The 22,752-nt window shown below is 32.7% G+C and overlaps 1 protein-coding gene across 1 annotated transcript in view; it reads right to left on the bottom strand.

Moving 5' to 3' along the window:
• Positions 1-22,752, bottom strand: part of LOC148275071 (synaptic vesicle glycoprotein 2B-like) — a 38,869-nt gene that overhangs the window by 7,607 nt on the left and 8,510 nt on the right. Inside the window, exons 2-6 of the mRNA XM_088236188.1 lie at positions 7,926-8,144; positions 4,896-5,058; positions 3,285-3,466; positions 1,483-1,667; positions 809-972 (exon numbers count right to left, since the gene is read on the bottom strand). Of these exons, the coding sequence (XP_088092314.1) occupies positions 809-972; positions 1,483-1,667; positions 3,285-3,466; positions 4,896-5,058; positions 7,926-8,144 (913 nt within the window). The remainder of the gene's footprint in view (positions 1-808; positions 973-1,482; positions 1,668-3,284; positions 3,467-4,895; positions 5,059-7,925; positions 8,145-22,752) is intronic.

Genomic DNA, 22,752 nt, shown 5'->3' with positions numbered 1-22,752 from the left:
ATAAATAGTGTTCAAAATACATGTTAGTACCGACTTCTTTTTACTTATGAAGTTTGAAGAAACCTTTTGAAGAGCAAAAGGAAAATCACGCGTGAGATGTTGGATGTAGGACTTCAGACGACTTCCTACACCAGATTTTAGCCTGCAGTGCAGAAATAAAAACATCTCTGCGTTGCGTAAAAACGCTGGTCGACTTACCTACAGAGTCAAGAGAAGAGTCGACAATGAGGAAGTCCAGTGCCTTTTTATTTATTTTTTATTTGTTAATGGACTTTTCAACTAAGGCAACATTTATTTGTATTTTTATATATTGTATTATTAGCGTTATGATTTTTTAAAGTTTTGTATTTCTGAAGTAACTCCGCGGGTATCGTTAGACCTTGTTCTCTATTAGTTCTTCCGATTGATTAGTTAACGATAAGCCAACCGGATATCATTTACAGCTTTCATACCATTGGTTTTTCATATGAACCAGTGACGTCAATTAAAGTGCGTTTTTATTAAAATCTTTTTTATTATTTTTTTCTTACATTTTCAAAAAACTTTGCGATACAATTTAATGCTTTAATTTTTACCGCGCGCAAGAAAACATTTTTTGTATCCAATTTCCCGTAGAGCTGAAGTTCCTCATTGGTGACTAACACAACTGGTAACCCTGACAATAGGCCCCACCACACGCTGATTCCAAATATAGAAATAACTATTTTTTCACAAAGATGTCGATTGCGATGGTTATGCTTAGGGCGGCAGTATCATTTTCACTGTAATCTGTATAAATTGATAATTAAGTTAATTTGAATAACTTTACCCGAACATACAGGCTGACATTATGAAGCAGACTAATATGAGATTATACACATGCAGAGATGAAACGAGGGGTTTTAACTGCTTCACTCCTCCCCTGATAGCTGCCCACCCCTGCGGAGCCGCCGCGCCCCCTTCTCCGGCCCTTTCATTCGCCAGAGATTTTATCTAAAATATTACAAAAAAAATTTTTATTATTGATCATATTTTAGAATAAACAAAATAATGTAAAACACCTAATTGAAAATTAAACAAAGGTCTCACGATAAAAGGCATGTTCTTGTCCTTGGTAAAGGATTGTGTGCTAAAAACCACATACATAACCAGGTTGTGATCCCGTGGTTATTTCATAGACTCATAAACTGGAGGTTCGAGGTTCGAACTTGCCTACCACAGCTTTACCTCTATTTTCTCAATTATTTTTGGCTAGTTTAAACTAGCTTCAAAATTGAAATACTCTGGTATCATGAAATCAAGGAAAATATTTATTTTTCAAATTCTACTAAGAATATACTACCTGCATGTGTGTAAGACAAGCAGCATATTAATGTTAAATAAACGAAAAAAATCGTTGTCTCCAATGCCAATAACTTTTACAAAATTTTTCAACATTCAAAAATGAGCCAGGCCTGAGGGGGTTTTAGTGATTTTTCAGCAAAATATTCTGAATAACCTTACTGGATACTGTTCCTTGGGAAGTCCTTTGTTCATGGAAAACATCTTTTGAAATATCTGAAGCGCTTCTTCATTTCTTCCTCTGGACATGAGGAATTTGGGGCTTTCTGGAAGCTGCATGAGAGCCAGGCCAGAAGCCAGGGGTGGAATACTGAAGAGAGCCAAAAACATCTGCCAGGAGTGCAGAACTAAAAACATAAATAATTACATGTTTTGAAATATATTTAATTGTGTGCCGGAAATCCAGCGCTGGAGACGGATGCTACGCATTCTGTGGACTGAACTAAGAACTAAGAATTGCTTCGATGCTGGAAAAGGATTCTATCACATCTTAAATATATTCTAGAAAAGATGAGAAATCTCGAAAAGCCGGTAGTGATAGGGACAGCTTGCCCACCACATACCGCATACCGCATCGGAGGACATAAGTGTCCTTGGCGGTGCCCACATACACGAAAACGTTGCTCGTTGCTCGTTGCCGAACAAGAAAAGCTTCCCGAAGGAGCTCTCTGTAATCTGGTGGCATCTTTATGCTGAAAGAAAGCAATACAGAATTACATAATATCCAGTTCATTGGATTGAGAAAAGAGGGAAGTGAATTCTTCACTGACTGGGATTAAATTGATAGGACATGATCAATTCGCCGAAATAATTACAAAACTTTTTTAAAGCCTCAAAATTCTTTTTGGAAGCCGCCAGATCTGTATATATGACAGAACATATAACAGGGCCACGGATAGTAGCAAGAAACTCCATTCGGTAATCATAGATAAGAAAAAAGGGACAAGACTACAGGATGTGTTCAGAAGACTGATCAGGATATCCACAGCAGCACGAAGGGGAATGAACAAAATTTAAAACAAATAATTTGTCTTTAAATTTACCATGTCATGATAAAAATTGCGAAGTCCAGTGATCGGGAATAGCCCAAGAAAATTTTCAGTGCTGTTGGATAGAAGGGGGGAAAAAGGTAACTCTCCCTGAAAGGGAAGATTCGCACCGCGATTACCAAGCATCAAGAAGAAAATTTAAATATATTTTATTTATTGTGATAGAGACAAGGAAATTAACGGAGTTCTCATTAAAGCTGCCCTCAAATTGGCTGAGGAATGGAGACGTATCATACACCTACATAAGATCTGACATCCCTCAGAACCACAACGCTCAGCAATGAGGACAGCGAAATAGATAAAAGAAGGTCTTTAACTGTAATTCTTTTACACTTATGGACTACCCAGACTGGGTATAGTCTCTAAGCTCTGCTAGCAGATATTCTACAAGATTGTGCATGATGTTTTTACTGGGTAAAAATCAATTGCAACGACTGCATAGCACATATTCTCATTTATGGATAAGCGGCACTTCAGTAGGGCTCTAAACAGCATGCTATTGAATTTTAAAAACAGGTACCTCAGAATAATTTTATTCCAGGCATGAGGTTGTTTGAATCTGAAGATAATGGACCAACAGGCCAAGTCTTTATAGGATTTTTAAAATTAATATTGTGAATACTTATACACATATATTTTTATTTTTTTTAAAAACATTTTTCACTTTGTAGTATGACATTTTACACATATATGTTTATAAATTTGTATAAACCACTTTAATTTTGAGTTACACTTCGACTGGTTTCGAGGTAACTACCTCATCGTCAGGAATTAAACTAACCTTTAATTACACGCGTTGCTATTAATATTATAAAATATTGTATGAAAGAGATAGAAAAATGAAAGAAAGAGAGATATAAATATATATATATATATATATATATTTTTTTTTAATTAATCAATAGTATAAATTACCATAGCTTCCATTAAATAATGAAATTGTCCAATCCTGAGGAAGCACTCCCCATGCAATAAGGGGCAAATTCATATTTCCGAAGGAGTAAAATGCACCGATGTACACTAGAACTTTAGCCCTTATTGACGCAGCGTGCATTTCTGATATGTATGAGATCAAAATAGCAAATGGCCCATTGAATCTGAAATAAATTAAAAATTATTATTTGTTAACCGAAAATGGAATGTTAGCTGTAAGAATACTAATTTGTTCATAACTTTTTATTGAGAACTTTTATTGATACATTATTTTATCTGCAAACATAAACAAATACAACAACAAAACGGAAATTAAATTTCCCATAGGCTCTATCCAGCGGGGATATAAACGAATAAAAAAATAATAATAAGGTACATAAAAAACATTTTTTTTACTATATTGTATTAAGTGTTAGATGAATGTGTAAAATTTTTGTTAAGATCGATATTTTATGTTGATATAATGTTTCTTGTCTTTAATGCTATGTAAAAAATGATGTATTCGTGTTCAAATACAATTCATCTTCTATAGTGTTTCTGGTTTACATGTAATGTTACAAAATGTTGTTTTCATGGCTGTTGACAGTGTAACTCTTTTCCTTTTTTGACAGCTTTAATTTGTTTTACTTATAGTTATTTGTCGGGATTATTAATGAATACGATTTGATTCATTGGAAAAGAGAAAAAAAAACCCATTCTAGATTACGCACATGTTTCTTAAACTTGAACGATTTCAGAATACATAAGGTATATTTTCGGTCTTAGGAAATATGACCACATTTCTGATTATAAAAATCGTCGGTAAAAAATAAAAATTAGTGGTTAAAAACAAAGTTGTTTTATTTATTTTATTTTATTTTATTTTTATTTATTGAAATAAATTTTACTCAATACAATTTCAAGATATTATATGATAAAACATTACATATAATCAAGAGCTACGCTGGCTCAGTATCAGGCATAGAAGAAAAATCACATTCTATCACTTCTTCAGAATATTTTAAATACTCCCACTTCGCCTGTTGATCTGGAGAGCTCATCCAACCTCTTTCACAACACGGACTATCTCTTCGTTCTAGTAACGAGAGAACCCTTTTTATACCCTGTCATCGCTCTAATTTTCTTGCCTCCTCTTTTACAGTAGTAGCCGCTCGATTGTGTTGAAAATCTACCCACTAATTATAGAGACGCATTCTTTGTTTACATTTTAGTCAAGATTGAAATGTCACTATCTAAATATTTAAATTGTTCCTTTATCCTTCTTCTTTCCTTCCCATCCCCTCTCCTCTTTTCATAGTAAAGTGTTATTTATTTTTTATTTACATTTATTTTTGTTAATCTTTGCTTTTAATTTTTGTATAAAATTGTAAGATTCAATATGTCCATGTATTTATAATTTTCTCAAACCGAACGGTTTGGGTAGGTAGGAAGGAATTGCCTTAAGGCAATATGCCCGCCCTTATATGTATATATATTGTATATGTATATAAAGTGTTGAATAAGTAAATAAATAAGAGCATGATATAAATATTTTGCAATCCAAAAAAATATATATAAGTAAATTTCATTATATACACAATGATTGATACTTACATAAAACCAGCAAAAAATTTTGCTAGCGAAAGCACCAAATAGGTTTGACTCAACGACGCTATAAGTTCACAGATAGCGAGAACTAAAAATCCCCAAACCATAATCTTCTTCCTCCCCAAAGTATCAGATAAAAATCCCCACATCAACGCTGATGACATCATACCTAAAACAAAATCATGAATAAATATTTTTAAGCAACTCAAATTAACTGTATTGTCCCATTTGTATCAGCCCTTGGTAAAAAGCAATATAATGTAATTGCTCCAAAAATGTTTAATGATTTATTACCAAATATAAAAGACTCAAAATGTAAAACAAACTTCAAAACAAAAATAACTGCACATATAAATAGTGTAGGTAGAGAATTTTTTTTGAAAAAGGTCTGTTAATCAAAAAACGTAGTACTTCATTTAATTGGTAAACACATTTTTTATTTTTTTTTTAAAAACCTTTATTTTAGCATAAATAAACAATACATTCAGTAGAAAAATGAAACACTTGCCAAAAAAGAGTCTAGCTCTTGTGTTTGGCAAGTTTACAAAATAACATAAAAATAAAACATAAAATGCAAAACAAAATAATAAAATAAATAAAAAATTAAACAATTTTAAAAATTGAGAAAACATAACACTAAAAAAAAAAAAAAAATCAAAAAAAATATATTAAATAAAAACACAAAATTTGTAAACACGGGCACATATTAAACATACATACATCTCTTTTTTTAAAATACAGTTAATGTTAATGTCAAGATGTCAAGAGTTATGTCAAGAAGCTTTTCTTTAATTTATCCTTAAATTTTTCGTAATTTATTTCTTGACGTAGATTTTGTGGTAAATTATTGAAAAGCTTCCGTCCTATGTAAGTATAATGATGTTTGGCCGTGGTAGTTTAAATTCTCGGTAGAGCGAGGCATCCTGTTCTCAACCTTCCCGTAATAGGGTCCGATGGTAGGCTCTCCTTATGCACCTGGAGCATACAGCACTTTCCGTAGATATCCTCCACTCTTAAAACATTAAATTCTTTGAACAGTTCGGTAGTTGAGAACAAGGATGGTTTATAAAGTATTATTTTGATGATTTTTTTTTGTAGAATTTTTAAGGGTCTATAATGAGCGTTATAAGCCCCCCCCCCATTCAACTATTGCATATTGAATGATTGACTGTACTAGAGCATAATAAACTGTCTTTAATTGATCCGTCGATAAAATACCTCTAAGCTTTAAAAATATGTGGAATAATTTTCTTAGTCTTTTGCACATTGAATCTATTTGTTCTTTCCATTTAATATTTTGGTCGATTATTGTTCCCAGATATTTCATCTTAGATTTTTCGGTCAGGGTAACACATTGAGAAAAACAGTTTGTATGGTCTCCGCAGTTTTTGTCGTGAGATTTTAGGTCTATATGGTTATGTCTATTTCTATTGTTTAATGTGAATGTTAGGTAGTGGGTTTTTTCTGAATTCATTGTCAAGTAACTTTGATCCAACCACTCTTTAAAAACTTTTAAGTCTTTATCAGCCATTTTATTAAGCTCATTCCAAGTTTTTTCATTAAAAATCATCACAGTATCATCGGTGTAAGAAATGATTTCGCCTTTAAGTGGTAAATTGAACATTATATTGACATATATTATAAATAGTATAGGACCTAGAATAGTACCTTGTGGGATGCCAAAACAGGAGGAAACTGAATCGCTCAATGTTTTGTTTATCCTGGCGTACTGGATTCTGTTTTTTAAGAATTCTTCTAACCACACAAGAACCGTTCCACCAATCCCATAAAATTTCAATCTGTTTATCAGTCTGACGTGTGATACACTGTCAAAAGCTTTTCTTAAATCCACAAATATTGCAAGTACCTTATTACCCTTGTCCAATAAATCGTATATTATTGACGTTAATTTGGCTATGGCATCTTGAGTGCTTTTTTTTCTCTAAAGCCATACTGGTTACCGTTAAGTATGTTATTTTCTTTTAGATAAATTAACAGTTGCTTTTTGACTACTTTTTCAAAAATTTTGGCAATATTTGATAGAAGAGAAATTGGACGATAGTTGGTAAGTTCTTCGTGATCTCCGTTCTTATACACTGGGATTACCATAGTTTTTTTATAGTTTTTCGGAAAAACTCCATTTTTCAAGCTTGTATTTACAATATGAGTAATTGGTTTAGTTATAAAAGGTAGTAGAGCTTTGATTAATGGGACACTTACATAATCAAAACCAGGACTAGCAGAGTTTCTTAGACTATTTATGTGTTTTTTAATTTCATCTTCTTCTATTTCATAAAAAGAATCAAATTTTACTTCATTTACACTGTTTTCGAGGATATCGGTTTTAAAATCTGGATTAATATTTTTTGCTAGATTTTCACCGACTTTAGAGAAAAAATCGTCAAAGTGATTAGCCATCTGTTTTGGTTCCTTGTCTGCCAGAATTAATTGATTATTAAGTTTAATTTTTTGTATCGGATTAGAAACATTTCGTTTTCTTTCAGTTATGTCGTTTATTATTTGCCAATTTTTTTTATTGTCATTGTCACATTCTAGTATTTTTTCTCTAAAGTATGTTTCTTTAGTCCGTTTAATAATTTTTGTTAGGTTGTTTCTATATTTTTTATAAAACGATGATAATTTTAAGTTTTGTGGATATCTTTTAAAAAGTCGAAAAAGATTTTCTTTTTTGCGGATAGACACAACAATTCCATGGGTAATCCATGGCTTTATTTGTCGAAATTTAGCTTTTATTTTGAAGACAGATTGAGTCGAAGCCGCTTCGATATAATTATTTAATGTTTTTTCAAAAGACAACACAAAATCATGTGCATTATTAGAAGATAACGTGGATAACCAGTTTTCGTTTAGTATGTTTTCACGCAATTTTTTGATAGTTTCCTTTTTCTATGGCTGGCTGCTTGGAGCATAGTGGCGGGATTATTGGACACAGTCCGATGTATTCAAATATGAGTCTACGCTCCTTCTGGACTATTCTTAATTCATATTAATGTTTATACATAAATATTTACTTACCAGCATAAGTAAATATGTTAAGTTTTCCCATGTCCGCCATACTCATGTTAAGATCGCATTCTGCACTTGTCATGATGTACGAAAGCGACGAGGACACGTAAACAGAAGTAGAAAACCCCGGAAGTGCACACAGTAGAAGAAGGATGTTGAATTTTCCATATCCGGTAGCTGAAATTGCCTCCTCAAAGTCGCAGCCTTCCTGGGATTTAGAGCAAGCACCTGGAAATATAAACGTTTTACATTTATTTAACCATAACCAATTAACAATATTTCGAACAATGATAGTACTGGTGATACTTTTAGGTGCGAAACGGTGACAAGTAAAAATTAAGTTATTGCGGAATTTCATTTACGTGATTAATTAACACTCTGCGCAAAATTCTTCTTGTGCTTTCAAATATTAATTTATCAACAATATTTTGAGTTTGTCCAAATTTTTGTAGACAAGGACTGGATTCAACTCCCTGGGGAGCTGTTTATATTAACAAATTACAACAGAGGTGTTGTCCTCTGTCTACAAAAATTTGGACAAACTCAAAATATTGTTGATAAATCCACCTGGTCCATGAAGAAGTATAGAAATTGAAAAAATAACATTTTCAGGCGTTGACTAGTATGTAGGTGGAATAATTCAATTAGATGAATCTCACCCGCATAAATAAAGGTTTCAGCTCTTTAACCTCACAAACATCAACATATGGAAGAATTGAGGAATATTGATGTTCAAATATAGCAGAATGGTGAATGTTACACAGTGTGGAAAGTGGCCACTTAAACCAACCATTGACAGGTCATAAGCCCTGTAGATGCCTAGACTTCTATATTACCTTCTCTAAAATGTTCTTCACCTCTGTTGTAATGTGTAAATATTCATTTATTAATTTTTGCACCACAAGCCAGAAGGCCCAATTACGGTGCCGAATTACATTATTCAACACCCAGGCTTGAGAAAAATCAAATTTAATTTTTGTGCTCTCACCGGGAATCGAATCCAAAACCTTTTGTGTGTGAGTCAAGCGTCTTAACCACTTTACCACGGAGGCCGCCTTTATACTTAAATTACACACGACGCAAATTAATTACTATTAAAACGCCGCGTTGTTTTCGATATAAAATTTCTGAATAAAATATTAAAATACACAGTAGATACTAACCTCCTAAATAAAATAGAAATAAATGCGGGATTGAGAACACTCAGACATCGGGAAATATTTAAACTGCCTTTGTTTTTAAATAATGCTACATACCACACACACATGGCCCGCATGTGTCGGGAATATAATATATACTGCCGAAACAATAAAATTGACATTTTTCATGATGCTCTCTCAGCTTTTGCGAAAAATCTCTTAGGAATAAATCTTATTCAATAAGTACTCATGTAAAACTATTTTTTTTTATTGCAATGTATCCTGTATAAAAATAAAAAAAAACACATGTATTATAACTTAATATATAAATCTATTTTGTGTAATTCTATAATTGAAGATATATATGCATGTAAAATTGTATCGACGAATGCTTTCAAATTGTACGTTTCTAGTGTGTATCTTTGTTGAATTACCTAATAAAATAAAATAAAATAAAATAAATAAATAAAAGAAACAAGAACAGAAAGTCTTACGAGCTTACGCTCACGTCACGGCGTACGAAATAAAAAAAGTATGTAAACAAACGCGCTGCAACAAGTGCCGAAAGCACTCACCCGACTCGCTTTTGGTTGGCCGGAACGCCTGGAACACCCCTCTCGTGCGTAATGTTCCGTTCAAATTTCCGTTATAAAAATTGCGGAAACATAAAAAAAGGGATGTGCAAAAACATGCCGAACTTCCGCAGTTGCGGAAACAGAAGCAGAGGTCTGTTGCATCACTAATTTTTCCCATCGTATGTATAATTTATATCGTCTTTATTAATGCCCACTGGGCGTATCTTTATACATATAATTCCTCTGTACGTCCGATGTCACCGTACTCCTAAACGGCTTAACCGATTTTCGTGCGGTTTTCAGAGAAATAAATATATATATTTGCGCTGTGCGTGTTCGTAGGTATTCAAATCTTCAATCGAATAGTTAAAAAAGAAGTTAGGAGCATAAATGTTTTATTCATCGATCTACCAGGGTTGCATTCGAGGAGAATGCATTTGCAAAAAAATGGAAACTTGTTGTTTTTTTATGAATAAAAATATATTGTTTTCGAATGTTTACAAACAACGATTGGTTTTTGGGTCTCTCAATAAGATTTTTTCCCTTAATTCCTTATTATTTCTACCTATTTCTTTCTTTTTATTGGATTTTTAGTGACACTTAAATAATATTAAATTCAATACATTTTTTAAAATCGTATTCACATATAAGTACACCGTTTGTTGGTAAGACGACCGGAGTTTGACGTTTGCAAAAAGAATGCCATATTTGAAAATATGTTTTGGAATTCAACTATAAACAAGTACCTACTTAAATTCAATATTTTTTTAATCTTGTTTTTAATTTTAGTTTAATTTTTGACAATTTTTAGTTTTGGAATTTAATTACAAACAATTGCCTCGAAATGAAAGTTTCGTTTTACTATAGTTTAATTTATTAACGAATTCGGTTTAACTATCCTTTTACTATCATTTGTTGGGTTACCCGCGTTTTTACTTGAGTGAAATATAACCACTGTTTTTTTTTATTCCAAATTTCGAAAATGGAAAATTATATTTTATTCATTTTTTTTATACATTGTTACATTGTGGAATGTGACTTTGCGAACTTCAAAAAGGCGAACAAATTAACCCACGTGACAACATGGCGTTTTTAAACGCAATCAAATAATAACATCGGTCAACAGAATCTTAAAATAATAATAAAGTTTGACAATTTCATAAAATAAAAACCGAAAAACAATAACAATATTTTAATATGTTATTTGAAAACAAGAATGATAAGAAAAATTAAAAGACAACAATAATACGGTAATCCAACAAGATCTGAAATATTATAATGTAGGCATAATATAATTACAGAATTAAGAATAGTCCAGAAGGAGCGTAAAATCATATTTGTAGAAAAGAATACATCGGACTGTGTCCAAAGAAACCCCCACTTTCGTCACACGCATGCGCAAAGTCGCCGCGTAATGTCAGATCGCGAAAAATATAATTAAAAAAAATTGTGTTAATAAATGTTAGATAATATAAAATATTAAAAAAACATTTTTAACTTTTCTAAAATTTTATTGCACTCACGGAAACATTGAGAGTCACTGCAGAGTAGATAAGTAAAGGTGATTTAATAAAAGTTATTTAATTAATGAGCTTTGAACTTCAAAAATAAAACAAATTTAAAACAAACAAAAATAATTTTGACTGCCGCGGAATTGAACGGTTGATGGAAAAATACTGTTAAATCGTTTTCAAAATGTTTTAGTTTTTTTGACGATTAAGTAAAAAAAGTCATCGTCGAACGAACTCTCCGATTTAGATTGCTTAAGCATTGATAAGCATAGTGCATTCCGTATTCGGAAATAAAACAATACTAAGAGACGTGAGTAAATAAAGATAACCGGTAAACGTCAAAAAATTACACCATCTTCATTATTCTACTGTGAACGTTTTACTCGCCAACATTGGCGAGTTGATTTTTTTACAAACGTTTAAAGAGTTTTACTATCCACCTTCAGTTACTATAGATGAAACAACTATTTTTTTATATTTTGGACTATTACTACAGATTTTTTACTATTGCTTACGATCATACAACCGGGCCTTACCCAATCGGCGCAGGATAACGAGGTATTGCACACTTTTTTGGGTTTTGCTTTGGGCAACAGCAAATCACACACTGAAGAAACGAAAAAATTGAAATGTCAAATGTAACTTAGTATATAGTTTATCGAAAAATTGAACATCGAAAAAACTTTTTCTGAACCAGCTAATGGCAGGCAAGCCAATGTTTGGGCAGGACAACGTCTGTCGGGTCCGCTAGTATATAAATAAATAAATAACAATTTGCCCGGTATGTAATATTTACTTAGGTAGGGTTCATTAGTCAGTTTAGTTAGTTCGAATTTTCAATGTATTCGTGTCTTGACTGAAAATAAACATCTGACCAACTGAGTCCAACTGACAGTGTCCAAATATATTTAATATTTTATATTTAATTAAGTAGATTCAATGTTTTGGTTTTTCATGTTTCACTGTTCTTTAATTGTGCCGTGTTTTCTACCTCGTGTTTGTGATTCATTAAGAATACTCGAAGTGAATTTTAAGCCAATTCAGAGTGAAACGTTCTTCGTATCTGATGGCGTCTGCAAAACTGATGAGTTTAAAGTTGAAGAATACCTTAACTATCCCTTCATCCCCCCTCCGCATGATTCTAACGGATATTTCCTTAAAATAAATCACTCTGGTTGCATCAAAACCACGAAAATGCCATTTGAAATGGATTCTAGCTTTATTCTTGTTTACAATCTCATCCGCCCTGGAATAACATTAAAAATATCAATTGGAGATATTGTTTATGAACCCAATATGACATTTTCATCGTGGGGAACATTTATACAGACTATTCCATACGTCCCAAATATTACAGAAGACAAACAGGTTGTTAATTTAGTATTTTATCTTGACTAAATGTTGGTAACTGTCATGCTGAGGCGATTATATTGGCTGGGTACGTACATACGTACGCTCCCCCTTGATTTATATCGATGTACCTACCCAAAACTTGAAGGTGGGGGATCGGTAGTTTATTTTTATAATCGCTAGAGGGAATATATCTTCAACTTTACCGTCAAGGTGAAGGAATGACGTCTTTATCTTCCCATCATAATCGAGGCCCTGGATCTCTATTGCTGACAATTTGTGGGTACTTTGCACATGCACCTGTAATGAAAGTACGTCCTTCACATCCACTAAAACACGCGTTTTTAAGACCGAGGGTCTTCCTATCGGTTTCAATCAAAAAAAATTGTATTTGTTTTTTTTAAATCCGGTAACATGATTTTTATTATTTCAACTTTAACTGCAATTTTAATTGAATTTTATTCTTCTGCTTTCATCGCCTCTTTCACTGTGAGTATATAAAGGGCTTATGATGGATATTTTCATTCTTCCACATGATGGCGGTAATGGTTAAGACGCTTGGCTCACGCATGGAAGGCTCCGGGTTCAGTTCCCGGTAAGAACATAAAAATTAAATGTGATTTAATAGAGAATATAAGCTCTGTAAAGGCCTAGACTTTCATAATTTTTACAGCTTCATCCCTGTTGAATAAATGCGTAATTTTTCTGTTATATGAAAATAAAACGGTTTTTTCTCAAATGTATGACATGTTTTTTTCAAATTTTCATCTACTAGTTACAAAAAGAAGATACCACAAACGGTTATATTTATTATTTAATATATGACGAAATAATGTTAAATCGGATACATATGGCAAGAACGAATTGTAACGTAGGACGAGGACCAAGAAAGACGTGGCAGGATAATAAAATAAACTAAAATCTCAAGTCTGGTCATGTCAAAAATACACACAACCAAAGGACATGTATGACGAGATGTATAAATGTAAAAGAAGCTAGGAATGTATGTCAGGATAGAAGTGTGTGGCGATCCATCACCTCTGCAAAATAACGTAATGGCGATAGTAGTAATAGTAAACATAATTAATTTTATTCCAAAATTATAAAACTATTTCATTTCAGATAGTGTTCGAAGCGATATTGGATGAAAACAGGAGGGGAATTTTAGTTATAGACAAATTTGCTGTCATACTTCCTAGTCAACTACCTCCCGAAGCGAGTACTCATTCACCATTGCATAACAAGACAAAAACGCATGAAAAAACCATACCGAAACGCGTCAGTTCAACAAGATTTACGCCCGTTCCCCACATTACAATACCTAGCACAAGAAATAAATCTTTACGATTCCAGCCGAAGAAGATAACTTATACAACACGAATTGATGCTGATTTTTCTCTCGTTTTTTTAAAAGGGATGGAAACTTCTTTTTCCTTTAAAGTGACGAAAGCCTGGTTCAAAGAATTTAAACATCGTAATAAAGACATGCAACCTTCTGCCGGCTTTGACTCTGAAGTAAAAGGTCGATTTAGCCACATTGCAACTCCTTCATTACTACTGACTAAAAAACAAAGTGAATATTTTGCTATTACTGTAATTGTCTTGTCCATGGCATTTACTGTAATTCTTGTCGCTGGTTGTGTATACATGATTAATAGGAAAAAAATAGACGAAATATTATAATGAATCTTCGCATTGAATAAGTTTTCGCTGGTTTTACGTGAAAATTAATGCTTTTAAAAAAAATGAACATATAATTGAAAGTATTGTCCGTCGGTAGCGACTACTTTGTCCCATCTTTCTGGCTGCATACGAATACCATCTCGAAAGAACGACTCATCTTTTGAGGTTACCCACGAATCGAGGCATCTTAATAATAATTAAAGAGCTGCTCAGCTAGGTCATGAGTCATCGACCGGAACAAGATATAGGTCGGAAGGAGCGATGTCCGGTGAATACGGCGGGTGGGGTAGGACTTCCCATTTGAGCGTTTCCAAGTATCTTTTGACTGGCCTTACAACATGTATCCGATCGTTGACGTGCTGCAAAATGACTTGATCGTATCGCTCCTCGTATTGCGGCCGTTTTTCCTTCAATTCTCAGCTCGAATTCATCAATTGTAGTCGATAGAGATCTCCCGTGATGATTTCGTTGGGTTTGACGAGCTCATAATACACTACAACCAGCTGATCATGGTGCAGAGCAGAAGTTATGATGATGACGTTTAGGGATGTTCCGACAGAGCATGGCCACCGAAGGTCTCCACAAGAATTCTTTGTGCTTCAGCCGCCGATTAAAAAACAAAAAGTTAGCCGGTAAAATACCCCGAAACTACTATTTTTGGGTACGCAATAATGGTGGAACTTCATAATGAATTTGGCTACAGTATTACCCGTTGTAAAAAGGCTTAGATAACACCTTCTGTCGGAAAACAGCGAGAACTTATTCACGTCCATATTGTATAAATGAAGGTGAGATTGAGGTTTACCCAGAGAGTAAGTTCTGTTTGTATTTATTTCCATTGCAGCGCTGTGATCGCAGTTTCGCGCATGCGTCGAAGTTACCCCGATATATCTAGGAGTTGGCGCCGCTATCGGTTAGCTGAATGTTGTCTTCGCTTCTTGGTGCTTGTTTGAAATGCCAAATACAAATTGAAAATTGCGCCGCTTGTAAGATAACTCCTGTTATTCATTTCCTTAATGCGAAAACATTCAATCAGTCCACATTATCAATTAATTCATGATGTGTATGGAAGTGAAAGCCGTGATAATGTGCACGATGACGAACGTAGTGGGCGTTCCGTCTTATGAAAAGGGAATACAAAAGCTTGCTTGTGTCTAGAAAATAGTAATAGGTTTGTAAATAACTATTATTAGTTCAAGACATAAAGCCTTTTCTTTTTTTTCCGAACATGTACTTGTTTTCTTTGACCTGGCAAACGGAACATGCTTTATGGATATAGCACGTATTACAGACAGACGGAAACAACTTCAGATTACAAATATGGACAGTGACTAATTAGAATAATTGTATGACGAAACATGTACAAAATATGCGACAAACATTAAAATATTATAACTTTTACAGATCCCTAACTTATTTTGTGTCTCCTTCGTTAAATGAATTGTGACCACGTAGAAGGCAAACGAAAAAAACTAAAAAGCAGTTTTATCTGAACGTAAAATGGTACACATTTAGCGACGAGATACCATTGACAATCATTGAATTTTGTGAAATAAGTATTGTTTTATTTAAAATAAAAAAAACAATCAAATTTATTCAATTGAACTTTGCCTAAAAGTTTTTACGTTTTTTTTAAATACGAAAAAACAAAATCACGTTTACCCTTCCACTTGGGCATAACTCAATTTGACATGTCTTGATTTTAGTTAATTTATTTATTTTAAAGAAAAAACAGTCGACAGTGATATAGTAACATTAAAAAAAAATACAGTTTAACGACAGACCAGCTAAGTTTCTAAATAAGAATCATACATATTATTGAATTGTGTTACAATCAAAGGGTGTGTTTATGTGTATTTGTATGGGAGTAAGTGTAGATGTGTTTTACCTGTCATAATCATCAATTTGATTATCACGCGTCGCATAGAATAAAGTGAATGGTCATTTCGTACCGGTCGCGGCCATACAAATCCACACGACACGGTAAAATTAGGCTGGCTTGGCTTTTATTATATTATTTTTATTTATACAGTAAACTGGCGAAAATGCAAAGAGAAATCGAGTAGAAATTAGTAACGTGGTGTACAGGTTAATGCGTTTGCCGTTTAAAAATTATTTATGGATTCTATCATTAATATATTATAATAAAACAATACTTTAATAACAAGGGACGAATTGCGTTTATTTGATCTAGAACAAATATGGGTGTTTAAACATAGACATAATGGGGAATGTTTAACAGTTAAACCAGCCATTGACAGGTTTAAGCCCCATAGATTTTTTTTATTTTTTTATTATTTATTTATTTATTTATTTATTTCTATGTATTTACATAGTCTAATATATATTTACAACACAATATTTACATCTATACTTATTCTAACATTATTTATCACTATTATACACTTAGTATCCTAATTTATAATATTAACTGTTTCATATGTACATTTTCATTAATTATATTCACTATTTACACTATTTACTACCTAATATTTTTCACATATTTTAAATATATTTACATTAATTTCATTTTTTATGCTTTCTGGCATTTCTTCAAATAGTTTTATTGCCTAAACTTATTTTTCTTTTCTACAATGTTTTTCATCTGAATTGTAATATGCTATATATTTTTTTAAGACATTTAGTTTCTCATATCTACAGTGTGTAAAACAAAGTATTATACATATGCATTAATTAAAAACTTCAGCCCACGGGAAATTGGATGCAATAACTGATGCACTGAAAGTAATGAGTGATGCAAACCAATCATGTAACATCTTAGTAAATGGAGAAATAATTGAAAAGATTGATAGTTATATATACTTAGGACATGAAATAAAGCTCGGCAAAGATAATCAAGAGGTAGAAATAGAAAGAAGGCGAGGTTTAGCATTGGCCGCCTTTGGTAAGCTCTCATATATCCTAAAATCTCCGAAGTATTTAATTTACTTAAAGAAGAAACTTTTTGATGCTTGTGTTCTCCCTGTACTGACATATGGCTGTGAAACTTTTGTGTTCACGAAAAAAAATTTACACAAATTATCAGTGACACAGAGAGCCATGGAAAGGAGAATGCTGGGTATTTCGTTGAGAGACAGAAAAACCAATCATGGATTAGAGCGAGAACAAAGATCACCGATGTGGTCCATAGGGCTGCCAACCAGAAATGGATCTGGGCTGGTCATATAGCCAGAATCACAGACTCTAGATAAACCAAAAAAGTCCTGGAATGGCGACCCAGAACGGGTAGAAGTAGTGTTGGCAGGCCTCAGGCAAGGTGGTCTGATGACATAAGACGAGTTGCACGAAGTGGTTGGATGCGGTTTTATGTAAAATAAAATTAGTTCTATATTTAAAGTTCAAAGTTCATTAATTCAATTACTCTTATTAAATGACCCTCTTCTACTCTGTTGTGTCAATCAATGTTTCCGAGCGCACAACAAAATTTTAGAAAAACTAACAAATTGTTATTTTTTTACCTTACATTTGTGTTATGGTTATATTTTTCGCGATCTGGCAATACTACTTGGTGACTTCAAGTATGCGCGCGGCGAAAGTGTGTCTAAGTGGGGGAATTATTGGACACAGTCCGATGTATTCAAATATGATGCTACGCTCTTTCTGGACATTTCTTAATTCTATGGCAGGTACTTTAGTTTGGCTTAATCGTCATCATCTTTCCATTATCCGCACTTACAGTGTATGGGTCATGTTTTTGTTATATGACAGTACGTTGATCAGTATTACGATTTGAGCACCATTCCAGGTACAAAAAAATGTCACAGTGTAATTTAAATTTCAATATTATTCTAATGATTTTGTGTCAATCATGTTTATCGGATAACGAATCTGACGATTCTTGCAAGATGGGCAACTCACTGGTTATTAGACTTCGAGGCGAACAAAAGTACGGTTTTACCCTTCACTGCTCATTTTGTCTCATTCTAACTAAAAACATATTTTTATTTATGTTTGTTATATGCAAATACTAAAAACAATAAAAAAATAATAATAATAAAAAAAATCACACTAGAATATTTCATAGTTCCTGGACTAGACTAGTCTGATCATCTTACGTTCAGGCGCCGTGGCGCAGTTGGTTAGACGGCCAACTGTGAAACTAAAATCAAATATTATACAAATATAAAGAATAAATAAACGCGTAAGTACAAACATAGAAAGTAATAATTTTAAAAATAAACAACACTTTTTTTTCGTATACATGTAGAAACAAAAAAAAAGCATGCTGCAATGCAAAATAAAAAGCGAAACTTTGCATAACAAAATAGAAAAAATATGGATATAAGAAAATGTTAGAATTAAAAATCAAATTTTAAATAACTTGTAAAGAACTTAAACAAAAAAAATATATACATATATGTATATACGTATAAAAATAAGTATTTTTTAATATTTGAATATTTTAATATTTTTTATGTTTAATATTTATTTTTATTGACTTATTTTTTAAATAATTTTTTTACACCACAACAGGCCAGGAGGCCCAATTACAGTGCTGAATTACATCACAGAACACCCAGGCTTGAGAAAAATCACATTTTTATTTTTTGTGTTGTCACCGGGAATCGAACCCGGAACCCTTCATGCGTGAGTCACTACATCACGGAGGCCGTGTTATTACAAATTAGTGTTAAAAACAAATAATAAAAATAAGTTTACAGTAAGTATATAGTATATGGTACACACAAATATTTGATAAATTAATTTCAGAAAGAGATGAATAATACGCATCAAAAACAGAGAAAAAATTTCATGAAAAATGAAGTTTTATTACGACTTTAATAATAAGTTTTAAACAGTGCATTTAAGAATGTTTTCAAATGAATAATTCTTATTTATTATGTATGTATATTGTATATTGTCTACGCATACGAGATATAAGATTATGATATCAATAAATAACTCATTTTCATGTGTCAGGATTACATAATCCTGGATTAGCGTGTATATATATTGTTAATCACAGAATTTAATTGAAATGATCGTATTCATACTGAGGTCTTTGATTTTATGGAGACAGTTCTTACCCGGCCGTTTGTTTCGATGTTCTTATAATTCAAAAAAAGGACAGAAAACTGCGTTTGTCAAAAAGTCAAACGAAAGGAGAAATGTCGCGTAGCGTGAATGTTTTGTTCTGGAGTATTATATTTTGTATGGTTCTCCGTTCTAGTGAATCTTTTGAGACATTATCAGTAGATTTCAGTCCAGAATACTTAAGCGAATTTGTTTCTGAAGGGGGGTGCAATAGTAACTATTTTAGAGATGATAAATATGAAAACTATCCTGACATCACTCCCCCTTACGGGGCTTCGGAATATTTTTTGAAGATGACAAACGTTGGATGTTTGTTGACAAAATCTTTGCTTTTTAATCCGATCTCTACGCTGATTGTGGTTTATAAAACTATTTCACCAGGGCTCGAACTGGATATTATTATTGCCAACAAAACCTACAGACCTAACATGAACGTTACTTCGTGGGGCACTTTCGCAGAACGAATAGAAAATATTTCTACTGTAGCTCAGGTAACTTCATCACCGTTTCGTTATTTTTTTCCAATTTTTAAAACCATTTTCAAAAATGTTTTGAGCATCTCCAAATGTTTGCAGAGTACCGTTTTTTTAAATTTATTTATTCGTCCTTATGTAGGCTGGAGGACTTATTACCGAACGGTAATTTCTTCTTCACAGCCAATAAAATAAAACGTGTTTATGAGTTTTTAATTTCGAAACATATTTGAAAAAAAAACTTATTCAACTCGCAATGTGTTTACATAAATAAATAAATATCGATTATCGATACTATTCCTCAAAAATAAAAAGTGTAAAAAAAGGAGAAAAAGAGATACGAAATATTTGTGACGTAATTTAAAAAAAATTGATGTAGAAACCTCTTTTTATCACTTTTTTTTTTTTTATTTTTTTTATTTATTAATAAAACATATAAGACATGAATATCATGATATTATATTCCCAGGAGTTGTACGAGAAAACTCATTTGGGACGGTACATAAAAAAAATAGTAAATTTCTTGTAACAATACATAGTATACATTTAAACAATAAAAATTTAAACAAATTTTAACAATCTATGAACTTAATATTAAAAAAGGAAAGAAAACATTTAAACAATCTGTGAACTCAATATTAAAGAAGAAAAGAAAAACATTTAAACATTCTGTGAAATTCATATTAAAAAAGAAAATAAAAATATTTAAACATTCTGTGAACTTAATATTAAAAAAAGAAAAGAAAAAGAAAAGAAAAACATTTAAACCTAAAACACAATATATAGACTATTCACAGAAACTGAGCTAAAAACTATCACTTTCAAAAAGATTCAAGAAATAGGTCTTCATTTCTGGTCTTTGAGATTTACCACTCGACATTTCATTTTTAAGGTCATCAGGCAGTTTATTAAATTGTATACGACCAATGTATTCCAGAGACCTTTTGCCGAACTTCGTGGAACAAAATTTAGAAATGTGAAGATTTTTTGCATGTCGTGTATTATAGTTGTGAATTTCATGATTAAATGTAAGTTTTAAATTTGTGTGAGCAGAAAAGTTTATGATGTTTGAAATAGATGGAGAACATTGAACATAGATGGAGAACATTGTCGAGACTAACATATTATCATATTATGGAAGTCTAGATATTTACATGGCTTATAACTTGTCATTGGCTAGTTTAACACTTTGAGTACCGGCCGAACACACATAGAATTTACGCTGTGCCCGGCCCATTTTTGTGAAATTTCATGCTTTGTGAAGGGTTTCTTAAACGTGTCATAATTATGAAAATACTATGTTAAATTAATTCTTACTTCTTACATTTATTTGAAACAATTTAATAAGTCATTTTTGTACGATAGTTTTGCCAACATTGGCCTTTGCCTAGAGCTAAATTGCAATGTTCGCACATATACCTACTGCGTCTCACATCTTTTTTTGTAATTTCTATCCCAAAGCCGTGTTTACACGAGATTATAATAACCACGCGTTGTGTCCCGGCCCTGTTTTCACGTAGTTTACCAGCAGCAAAAAAATACTAATAAAAGTCACTAGATGTCAATAAAATGCACTTTTTAAACAGCTGGTAAATCACGTGAAGAAACGGGACCGGGATACAACGCGTGGTTATATAATCACGTGTTTACACGGCTCCGGGATCCAAAGTGTTGAAAGCCGATTTTACATACTGTGTTAAATTAAAAATTCTGCCTGTTTTAAGATGGATGTTTCTTTAATACTTCCATCTGTTGTTTTTTGTAATTATAAAAAAAAGCCCGTTATTTATCGGTCTGATTTTCTTCAGAATGTTTTCACCTTCTGTTTTTCTTGAAAAAATATACCTATAATATCTAATATAGGCAGATGGTGGATGTTGCAGCGTGTAAAGTGGCCAATCGAACCAGCCATTTGCCCTATGAACTATGGCCTATTAGGTTGTAGACAAGGGAACGACGGTGATGATTATTATTAATTTTAATTTACTTCAACAGAGAGGGAAAGCATTTTTGAGAAGGGAATATGAAAATCTGGACATTTACAGAGCTTATGACCTGTCATTGGCTGGTTTAAGTGACCACTTTACACACTGTGTAACATTCACCATTCTGCCCATGTTTGAACATCCACATTTCCTCAACTCTTCCATCTGTTGACTTTTGTGAAGTAAAAGAGCTGAAACCTTTATCACGTGGATGAGATTCATCCGGCTGAACCAAATCACCTGCTAGGCAACGCCTGAAAACAATTTTCCAATTTTTATACTTCTTCTTTTACCAGGTAGTAATTCAACAACGTTTGAGTATGTCCAAATGCTTGCAGACTGGCTCATCCACGTGATAAAGGTTTCAGCTCTTTTACTTCACAAAAGTCAACAGATGGAAGAGTTGAGGAAATGTGACAGTGTGTAAAGTGGCCACTTAAACCAGCCAACGACAGGTCATAAGCCCTGTAAATGCCTAGACTTTCATATTCCCTTCTCAAAAATGTTTTCCCTCTCTGTTGAAATAAAATTAAATATGAACAACTCCCTAGGGAGGAAATCCAGCCAGTCTGCAAGCATTTGGACATACTCAAACATTATTATATTACTTTATTTTTAGGTTAGAGTAATTGCGAAGCTTTCGGGTGGAGAACCATTTTTCATTCTTGATCGTATTCAAATATCATCCGAAGGATTGAAACCGAATATCTTTAAAAGTGTTCAAACTTCGTCGACCACAAAAAGTGAAAGAAATCTAAAAATAAAAACTGCCAAGACAAAAAAAGTCCTTCCGGTACTCAAAATGCCAATAGCGAGAATGAAAACTCGCGTATACCCATTAGTACGCGGATGGGGACCGCTGCATGACGTGACATTCAACGTGCATAATTCAGAGGAATTGAAAAATTTGTATGCCGACAAATACCTCAAGGCGAGGTATTACAACCGTGAAGATTATGGGGATTTTCGGGATACAGTATTGAAATCAACTGTAGCGGGAGAGAACAGTTCTGAAACCATACGTACAATACCACCAAAAGCTTCAATAATGATATTTTGGAGAAA

Source organism: Micrasema longulum, unplaced genomic scaffold, assembly GCF_059751315.1.
Source record: "Micrasema longulum isolate JH-2025_06_02 unplaced genomic scaffold, ASM5975131v1 h1tg001520l, whole genome shotgun sequence".
Classification (NCBI taxonomy): Eukaryota; Metazoa; Arthropoda; class Insecta; order Trichoptera; family Brachycentridae; genus Micrasema; species Micrasema longulum.
This window is presented reverse-complemented; position numbering and strand designations above follow the sequence as displayed.